At 34.0% G+C, this 11,138-nt stretch overlaps 1 protein-coding gene across 1 annotated transcript; it reads left to right on the top strand.

Moving 5' to 3' along the window:
• Positions 1-8,983: 8,983 nt before the first annotated feature.
• LOC139865786 (uncharacterized) lies at positions 8,984-9,970 on the top strand. The gene has a single exon (XM_071853885.1). It carries the CDS (start codon positions 8,984-8,986, stop codon positions 9,968-9,970), a length of 987 nt encoding a protein of 328 aa, XP_071709986.1.
• The last annotated feature ends 1,168 nt before the right edge of the window (positions 9,971-11,138 follow it).

The following is an 11,138-nucleotide window of genomic DNA, read 5'->3' on the forward strand; positions in this document are numbered from 1 at the left end:
AAACTTTGAGCCTAAACATGATTTTGAGAATTAAAGTGGACTTTTTCAAGTCTAAAATTCATGAACTTGATTTTTGAAAGATAATGCCATTTGAGACTTGTTTAATTGCTAGTAATGATTATTTTGACATGTTATTTGAGTTGAATGCTTATGAACTTGGCGAACATTTTCGTATATGCTTATTTGAAAAAGTGTAGATTTGATAAAAATATGAAAATGAGCTTAATTTTGATATAAATTGATAATGTCATTGTAATTATTTTGATTAATGATTTTGCTGACACTAATGCATATTTGGATGCACAAAAAATTGTGTTTGATGTGTTTTGCAGAATGAAAGGGGTGAATCTTCATCCCAAGCCCGCAATGCTCCTGCTGAGAATTTGGAACAACAGGAGGTGGATAACTACTACAAGCAGGATATACCTCATCCAGTCATGACCTTTTCCGATATGCACTTGGAAGAGTTGCACCCGAACCTGAGATTTGACAGACTTTGGATAGATTATCCAAAATATCAAAGGGGTTTACATACTCTTGATTCTAAGGTTGTTGAGGTACCGAGGGTCATAGAATGGGGACCCTTAGAAGCTGTAGAATTGGCCGGGCCAATTAGGGAATTACTTGTACAGAGGTATGGTAATTCTTCTTTTAATGACTGGGTACGTTTATTCACCATGCGTAGACCTGTATATAAAGTATGGTGTGAAGAATTGTTATGTAGTATAGAGTTGAATGATCGGGTAGCTAGTTTAACCGATCGTTCTTTTATTAGATTTTTGTTAGGCGGTTCGATGCGCCACATGTCTTTAATGGACATGGCTCAGGCTTTACGTATATATACGCCTGAGGAGTTAGCGTCTGCCGATTGTAGAGGATTGATACTAAACGGTAGAAAGATAGATGAAAATTTTGATACACACGGTGTGTGGAGTCAAATGACAAGCCATCACCGTTTCAAAGGGGGAAATTACTCTTATTTGGATATAGATAGAGCCGAATTAAGAGTGATACATAGGTTTTTAGCTAATTCGATTACACAAAGGGGTAAGAACAAGGAAAAAGTAAATGAACAGGATTTGTTTTACCATATGTGTATTCGAGACCCACAAAACGCTGTAAGTATACCGTATTGTGTGGGTTATTATTTATCAGCTACGGTTCGGGGGATGCGACCACATAGCATAATAGGAGGTGGTATTTTTATTACTTTGATTGGTGAATATCTCGGTTTGGATATAAGTCGGGGGGGATTATTAGTAGAAGAACCAGAACCCCGCGATACTATAGGTTTAAATGTATACCATGGTGCGAAAGTTTTGAAGAGGCGAAATAACGCCGCAGTACGATACCATGGTAGACATCCACAGGTGGAGAGAAACCAACAGCAAGGTAATGTAGGAGGGGGGAATGAGATGCAAGAAATGCAAAGGTTAATAGCTTCTCAGGAATACGAAAATGCTAGACAGAGAGCATTTGAAGATTGGCAAGTTCATCAGAACCAAATCATAGCTCATTGCCAACATATAGGTAGAAACTATATTCCTACACCGAAACCCATCTTCCCTCCTTGGTCTATAGAGATGCAGCCACCATATCCTACGTATGACCCTGTCGAAGCATTCTATAACACCTATGGTTATGCCTGGAACCCCTATTGGTACCAATATCATCCTTAGTTTACTTATTATTATTTTTTTATTTTGTAATTTGTAATTATTGATACGTTTAATACTTTTGTTAATATTGTAATCATTTTTATAATTATCTAACTCTTATTCTTAGATTTTAATAATTTTTGAATGTGGGGTAATATACCAAACTTCAAAAATATGTATATATGTTTGCAGTTTATCTTATGTACACAACAGGGTAAAACAACGCATTTTCAAAGACTGGCATTAAGTTCAGCAAAAGCAACTAATTTTGACGACAAGATGCAAAATATATGTGAAATAACAACAAGACGGAATGAACAAATGATGTGCACCATTTATCATTCAGCAAACAAACGCCAATATATTTGGAAACTTTGGTAAAATTTAATCATTTTCACACAAATCACCCTCAATAATTTAAATTGTTACTGATTTCTTGCAAATGAGGGCATTGCAAGATCTTAAGTGTGGGAAGGGGTTAAATTCTTTCGGATTTTAAAAATTTTAACTTTATACACTTGGTTACCATTAAAAATACTAGTAAAGCAGTAGTTGTATTAGAATCTAGTGCTCTCTGATAATAAAGAACAGCCCTGGTCTTATATACTGACTACCCAATTCTAGTAAAAATTTTCAAAATTTTCAATTAAATGAACTCAAAATCATGTTTATACATATTTATGAACGATAAAACTAGGTTTTAACACCGAAATTATTGTAACCTCGGAAAGGACATAAATTGAGAAACAAACCAAAATGCTAAAATTCATTTAAAATGGAATAGAGGACGATAAAAAGGAAAATAAAAGCCAAGTGTGGGAAAATTTACCAAGTTATCTTAAACATATGTCACATATATCTGTAACAAATAACTGAAAATACTTTTGCTTTGGACTAAACTAAACTGTTTTACCCGATAAAAGAAAAGAAGAGATGGATCTACACGATGAATCAATTCCATCATTAAAAGGAAGTAAAGTCTTCCGAAAAAGACACGCGCTTCTTGATTTAGGTCATGAAGTTGTCGTCCAGACCAGCTGTAGGTTGACGAAAAATCTAGAAAAGTCATCACTAAAATCAGCAGGAAATCCACGGACCTCAGCATTAAACAGGGTCGCCAAGTGGTCAGATTTATCCTAACCATGAGAAAGATTTATCTCGTACAATGGGGGGGCACCATGCAAATTAGCTGGATAAGACTAATGAATCAGACCCCCAGAAAGGATAATCTCCTTTTAAAGATTAAAAATTAGCTTTTAAGACTGATATTACTCAATCCTAGAGATTGACCTTAAAGATTGAGAATTCAAACTCATGGAATTCAATGATATCTAAACTCGAGCTTGAACGAGAAAATATTTTGATCAAAATTATAAACCGATTTGTTTTCTGAAAACCCTATTTTCAATGCGTTCATTACCATTGAACGTAAAAACCTAGGAATTCACCTGGAATTCATTAGGTCACCTGAACCAAATCGGGTGTCAACCGTAAGAACGGTGGTTGCATAGCATGGTCAAAGACAGGACCTTGTGCCATACCGAAAAATTATAAGGGTGAGCTTTACTATTGCTCCTACCAAGGATAGTAATTGCGTCCGACACGTTATAGACCATAATTAAAAGCATGTCAGGGGACATTGCCTTAACAGTTGCTTGTTCAACGCTTTCCTTTACAACCGGACGGTAGTTTACCGAAAGATAATATACGGGACAAGTAAACTGGACGTGTTGCTTTCCAAATACAAGGTTAGCAAGTGGGTGACACAAAACCATAAGTTTTGAGCTAAAATTTTCAAATCTGAAACCCACCAAACCCACAAAAATATTTTGCAAACACCGGTAAAGGGTTATCCCGGAAAACTTATCTAGGGTAAAAACTAGATTTAATTTTCAAAAGATCAAATGTTTTCATAAAGATCCAATTTCCTTAATGGATCTAAATTTTTATAGTCATGTGGGACTGTAAACCATATCGTTACTACCATTGTTTATACCGCCGTATAGAAATCACTGATGTACAAAGTGTGAAGAATAAAGAAGTGATTCTAGTATTTCAAAACGATATTGCTTGAGGACAAGCAACGCTCAAGTGTGGGAATATTTGATAATGCTAAAAACGAACATATATTTCATAGCATTATTCCTCAAGAAAGACAAGCTTTTAGTTGCAATTGTTCTATTTACAAGTGATATTCGTTTAAATAATAAAAGGTGAAGACAAAAGACAGATTCGACGAATTGAAGACACAAACGACCAAAAAGCTCAAAAGTACAAAAGACAATCAAAGAGGTTCCAATTATTGATAAGAAACGTCTCGAAATTACAAAAGTACAAGATTCAAAACGCAAAGTACAAGATATTAAATTGTACGCAAGGACGTTCGAAAATCCGGAACCGGGACCAGAGTCAACTCTTAACGCTCGACGCAACGGACTAAAAATTACAAGTTAACTATGTATATAAATATAATATAATATATAATTAATTATATTAATTATATATATATTATATTTATAAATAAAAACCGTCGGCAGAGAAAGACTCCAAGGGACTGAGCTGTAATTTCATTCTCCGCTACTCGCGGAGTTTGAAGGCAAAAATGCTGCGAGTCGCGGAGCCCCAAAAATCGACTTTTCCTATAAAAGCAACCGAATTCTGATCGCAAATCATAATCTTTTTTTCTCCTCATTCATACGATATATTTATATTTATAATTTATATTTTAATTTTAATTTTAATTATAATTCTAATAATAAGGGTATGTTAGCGAATGTTGTAAGGGTGTAAGTCGAAATTCTGTCCGTGTAACGCTACGCTATTTTTAATCATTGTAAGTTATGTTCAACCTTTTTACATTAATGTCTCGTAGCTAAGTTATTATTATGCTTATTTAAAACGAAGTAATCATGATGTTGGGCTAATTACTAAAATTGGGTAATTGGACTTTGTACCATAATTGGGGTTTGGACAAAAGAACGACACTTGTGGAAATTAGACTATGGGCTATTAATAGGCTTTATATTTGTTTAACTAAATGATAGTTTGTTAATGTTAATATAAAGATTTACAATTGGGCGTCCTTATAAATTACCATATACACTCGATCGGACACGATGGGCGGGGTATTTATATGTACGAATAATCGTTCATTTAACCGGACACGGAAATGGATTAATAGTTAATAAACTTGTTGAAACAGGGGTGAATTACATTCAAGGGTAATTGATGTAATTGTTAACAAAGTAGTAAAACCTTGGTTTACACGCAGTTGATAACCTGGTGTATTCATTAAACAAAGTATTAAAACCTTGTTACAATTCGAATCCCCAATTAGTTGGAACATTTAACTTCGGGTATAAGGATAATTTGACGAGGACACTCGCATTTTATATTTATGACTGATGGACTGTTATGGACAAAAACCAGACGGACATATTAAATAATCCAGGACAAAGGACAATTAACCCATGGGCATAAAACTAAAATCAACACGTCAAACATCATGATTACGGAAGTTTAAATAAGCATAATTCTTTTATTTCATATTTAATTTCCTTTATTTTATATTTAATTGCACTTCTAATTATCGCACTTTTATTTATTGTTATTTAATCGCACTTTTAATTATCGTACTTTTTAATTATCGCAATTTTATTTTATCGCACTTTTATTGCAATTTCATTATCGTTATTTATTTTACGCTTTAAATTAAGTCTTTTATTTATTTAATATTTTACATTAGGTTTTAACTGCGACTAAAGTTTTAAAATCGACAAACCGGTCATTAAACGGTAAAAACCCCCCTTTATAATAATAATATTACTTATATATATGTTTGTATTTTTATAAAAGTAAACTAATATAGCGTTGAGCTTTGTTTAAAAAAGATTCCCTGTGGAACGAACCGGACTTACTAAAAACTACACTACTGTACGATTAGGTACACTGCCTATAAGTGTTGTAGCAAGGTTTAAGTATATCCATTCTATAAATAAATAAATATCTTGTGTAAAATTGTATCGTATTTAATAGTATTTTCGCACTAAAAATAATACTATTTTGTATACACCCCCTACGACATCAAGACCCCTATTACATTGTCGGTCCTAGACCATGCTAGTGTAGTCACCAAGCATATAAACTTCGTACGTGCATGCTGAAGCACAACGGTTGTTGTAAGCTGTACCTCTGCTAAGTAAGGCCATGAAATACGGTTAGTGCTGACTAGTACACTTCACCATAACGCGGTCTCAAGTATTGCACCCCGCTTGAGGAATTATTGGTTAATTAAGGAACTGTTTGTTCGAACACATAAAGGATTGGACCGTTAGGATAACCGAACGTGTTCATGAAAGTCAACTTGACTTGGCCATGGTGGTCTTTATAGCTGAACTGTTTTTAAGGGCCTAACTATCTTTTAAAACCAATCATTAACGAAAGCATCGAGGCACATCACGTCTCTCGGATATGGAAAACCATGTATCATATTATGCTTAAGAAAGTTTAGACCATTGTGGAATGTTAATACGTCACCCAACCTAGTCGCTCAATTGGATGAGCCGTCTGAACGTGTATGCCTGTAGTCAGACTGCACGGGGGTCGGGTGTAAGGGACGTTGCTGTCTATTCAGAATCTTCAAGCCTATCGCATTACCCAGTGACATGTCTTATGACAGGGGCGTTTAGAACTAGTGTAATGAATACAAGGTCACTGCCTATCCATGAGCCAGCATTCCATAATCCCGGCAAAGTAACTGACGAAATCATAGCATGCACTTGTTTTAGCCTTATCTGAATTACAAATTTTATCGTATTTACTTTACTTTATCTTATAAACTAGAAAACCAAAAATTAGGTAATAAACCACTACTCATGCACCATAGAATTATCTTAAACTTTAGATATAGGTTCGATTCTACTGATATTTCAAAAATACAACTCTAGGTCATACTTCCCTTACTCATAATAAGGAGTAGTAAGATTTAGGCCTCGCTAAATATAAAATTAAAACTATTGCTCCCTCTCTTGATGGTTGATTCTGACGCCTTGCGGCATAACGACACCGCATAAACAAAACCGTCCGTTTTGACCATATCAATTATCAATGTCCCAATAGTTCTATGGTGATGACAAATAAATAGACGGTCATGTATGGTACAAAACAGATCTTTTGCTAGTTATAATTTAATAATGATACTCCGCAATTAATTAATAATAATAATAATAATAATAATAATAATATAATAATAATAATAATAATAATAATAATAATAATAATAATAATAATAATAATAATAATAATAATAATAATAATAATAATAATAATAATAATAATATATAAATTATAAGATTTTCATTTTTTCACTGGTGGTCTGAAAAAAGTGATGTGCATTTTCTAAATTTCCCTACATAAAACAATCTAGTTGAGCCGTTCAGAAAGTCAATATCTTTTACCTAACATGTTAAGCATTCTAGGAACGTTAGATTTGAATCATCTTAGATTTAGATCATCTGATAGTCTAAAAGTAATTTTTAGATTTGGATAATTAAAACATAAAATAAATTTATTTGTGTGTTAATATTTCATTCTAAATTTTCATTTTCAATTGATTATATAGAGGTAACATCAATTATAGAAAAATGTGAGCATTTGATATGATTCAAACATATGAATATGCAATGTTTTTTGCTATCAAACTCTCATGTGTTCATAGTGATGAACATTTGAATGGCCTAAACTTCGAGTTTCGACTACATGGATCACCGTCAATGTGAAACTCGCAAGTGGTCATGTCTTATTGTCCTTAGACTTGATATGCACGTCAGTTTTGATGTGTGGCACATGATACTTTAACATGATTAAACGTTATCTTGAATAAGGCTATTATAAAAGCTATTAGGGTGTAGTGCAAAGCTCGTGATATACACGTGTATGCAAGATGATATTTATTCCTCCAAAATATTTGGAGTTACATACTTCTGAGCTCCTCGATGAATGAACATATATTCGTATAACCATACCCCAAATATAACCGAGATAATACATAATTAATTTGGTGACCTAGTTCAAATCTGAGGTCAAATGAGAATGAATGATGAACGATAAAAAGAAGCTGACACAAGGTGATGAAATGCATAACTTTCTGAATTTATTAAAGACATGTGATTGCATCGTTTGTGTTTATTTTCAGTTAGGTTCGGTTCACTCCTTAGAGGGTGTCAAACCTTTCGTTGTCGTTTTGACTGGGCTTTCTCTTCGGTTTGGATGTAGTTTAGGCTTTGTTGTTTTCTAGCTCTTTATGTTTGTCTCGATTTCGATTAATGTATCTTTTAGTTGTGAGCTCTAGTTTGGATTTTCGGGTCAAAACGTGTAAGTTGACAGGGACACGCTAACCCTGTGTGCCGTAGCACCCACCAATCCCACCCCGAAAGAGACCTGTGCCGGCAAAGTACCTCCTCCCAGGTACCACAGTGACGGCAAGGCGATTTTTACCCCAGCTAGCTAGACCCCCGAAACACTTCACAAATTTCCCCCCGGAGGGAGAAATAATTCCATGCGGGGCGCCCAGACTGAGAATCGAACTTGCGCCTTTCTTCGGGTCAAAGCTTCCCCCACTGTGGGCCCAGGGATCAAAGGCATCGGGTACCACTGAGCTATAAGCTCGTTGGCATCTAGTTTGGATTTTGAGTTTAGTTGATGGAGCTCGGATGAAATCTGGTTATCTATTGTTCTGGACTTCGATGAAGTTTTCCAGAAGTTTATAAAGTCTTATGTTTTTTGAAAGAAAAAAAAAATTAAAAACATCTCATGCAAATGTTGTATGCTTATTCTTATTGTTATAATAAAAAATAATAAATAATAATACTAACAATAATAATAATATAATAAATATAATAATAATTAATCAGTGCCACTCAAAGATTTATTACCGAGGGTCAGTGGGAAAGGGTTTGAAGCACCAATGAATATTATCATTATCATTAGATCACATTTGTGATGGTTATACCATTAATTTCTTAACTAATTTTTCAGTACAACACATGTAGTATCTTTTATTTTCTATCACACTATATTAAAGCCTAAAGTCTTGAACCCTCACATTCTTGAACTCCCTATTCGATCTTTCACAAAAAGCCATTCAAACTACAAAGGCAACTGATGTTAATTCTCTCCTTTTCCCAAATCTTTCTCCCACTCACATTTTGAAATTTACATCCCAAAGAGTACAACAAACCCAACTTTGCTGTTTTTTTTTTTCTTTTTTTCCTTCTCGTTTTGTTGCTCCTTTCTTTATCATCATCCTCAAATTAACATAATTAAAGATGATCCAAGAACTATTTAGTGGAGGTGCTACTAATCTTTTAAATCAAGACCGAAATCGTCCTATTTCGGAAGTCTTTGAGCCCTTACCTTCTCCTTCCACTTTTCCTTCACCATCACCCTCTTCTTCCACCACCACAACCACCATAAACGCTTCATCGGGACCCAACGCCGCCACATCGGACATCCAAAAGCTAAGGTGCCCGCGATGTGATTCGTCCAATACAAAATTTTGTTACTACAACAACTACAACCTCACTCAACCACGCCATTTTTGCAAGACTTGTAGACGATATTGGACGAAAGGTGGAGCTCTTCGAAACATCCCAATTGGAGGTGGATGCCGAAAAAACAATAGAACCACAATTGCTACCACTATAGGAAAACCAATTTCGGCAAATGGTAAACTCAAAGAAGTTGTTTCATCTGAACTAATTGGAAGATCTAGTTTCATTAATGGTTTTGAACATGAATCAAATCCTAACAACAACCCAATAATATGGTCTGGTCTACCACAAACATCTCATATTCTTTCTTTATTAAGAGCCACCCAAAACCCTAACCCTAATTTTGCGTCAACCCATATCAAAGATCAAAGCTTTATGGTTGGATCAAACATGGGTAGTTTGGGATTTGAACCTTTAAGTCATCGAGCATCATCTTTAGGTTTATGTAGTTCTTTATGGAGAAACAATCAACAAAACCAACATGAACAACAACAGCTTGGGATCATGAACAATGATCATGAAGCTAGAAACAATGAAAATAACGATCGGTATCAACGGTTGAGATCGAACTACTACAGTAATGATCAATCTACACCTTTATTGTTGGGTGGCAATGTGGTGAATAATAATACTTCATCTTCAACTATATTTACTTCATCCAACTTGGATTCTACTCCAGTTCTTACAAGTGGTGAGCTAGGGTTTTGGAACCAAAACCTTCAATTGGCCGATCTACGTGGGGCTAACAACGCATACAATTAAATCTAGTATCTTTCATTATTAGAACTCTTTTTTTTTTTCTTTTGTTAGGTTATAGCTAATTAAGAGTTGAGCTAGGATTGTGGTTACTTAATTAACTTATTGTGGTGATATTTGGGGTTTGGTATATGAATACGGGTTGTTATTCAGTTTCTACGTATGTGTGCTTTGATTAACGTGTAATTTGAATTATGACATATTGACATAGTAATTATGCACTCATTTTATAGTTTATACTTGTTTCTATCAAGGTTGACAATATGAACCTCTTCATGTAGTCCTTTGTGTCACAAAAAGACTGTTACAAAGTATGATCAATATCATCATTAATATTATTATTGTTAGTTACATTAAGTATTGTAGTAAAAAAAAAAAAAAAAAACTATATGTCTATATATATGATGAACAATTCTTGAATAAAGGAGATTAATCTTGCATAGAAGAATATAGGGTATTCTTTCATGCTAATTTATTTTAATTAATAATTTAATATGAAGACTATAACAAAAAATAATAATAATAGTATTGTAGTTTTTTTTTAATAGCAGTATTGGATCACTCAGGAGAGACTAAACTACCTAGACGATCATCTACCCACAGTTGCATAACTTACCCTCAACTGTTGCCCAGAAAGAAACCCGGACAAATCCGAAAGCATGGCTGGTAAAACTCTCATCCCCGCTGCTCCCTCAACTCAATGCGTAAAAGATGACCTTTGGGTGGATTTCAAGTTCAAGGAAATATCCTTGTGTTGCCACTCCAGGGAATTAAAATCTCAACTTTTAATAAAGAGATATGAATCATTACCACTTTATAATAATAATCTAGTATTTGGAATCGAAGAAGTAGGCAAAGACACTTAGATAAGAGAGCATATCTTCTTGGTTAACTAAGCATATTTAGGGTTAAAATTGCCTTTTCCGCTTAGTGGATGAATGATGGAGAAAAAGAGAATATTCTTGTGTTCCTATTTGTTTAAGTGATTTCTAATATTTACTACATAACAATTTTTATCCACCATCTATATTCTATACTAGTTTTATGAACCCGTCCGTAGAACGGTAATTATTAAAATATGATTTCACAAATGTTAAATATATAACAAAAACAAATTTAGAAATTATAGTAAAATTCGTTGCACGGATAAATACACTTAATTTTCTTTTATGAA

This window comes from Rutidosis leptorrhynchoides, chromosome 9, assembly GCF_046630445.1.
Source record: "Rutidosis leptorrhynchoides isolate AG116_Rl617_1_P2 chromosome 9, CSIRO_AGI_Rlap_v1, whole genome shotgun sequence".
In the NCBI taxonomy this organism is placed as follows: domain Eukaryota; kingdom Viridiplantae; phylum Streptophyta; class Magnoliopsida; order Asterales; family Asteraceae; genus Rutidosis; species Rutidosis leptorrhynchoides.

Excerpts from the sequence above, each read along its gene's own strand:
- LOC139865786 (XM_071853885.1), top strand. The coding sequence starts at position 8,984 with ATGATCCAAGAACTATTTAGTGGAGGTGCTACTAATCTTTTAAATCAA.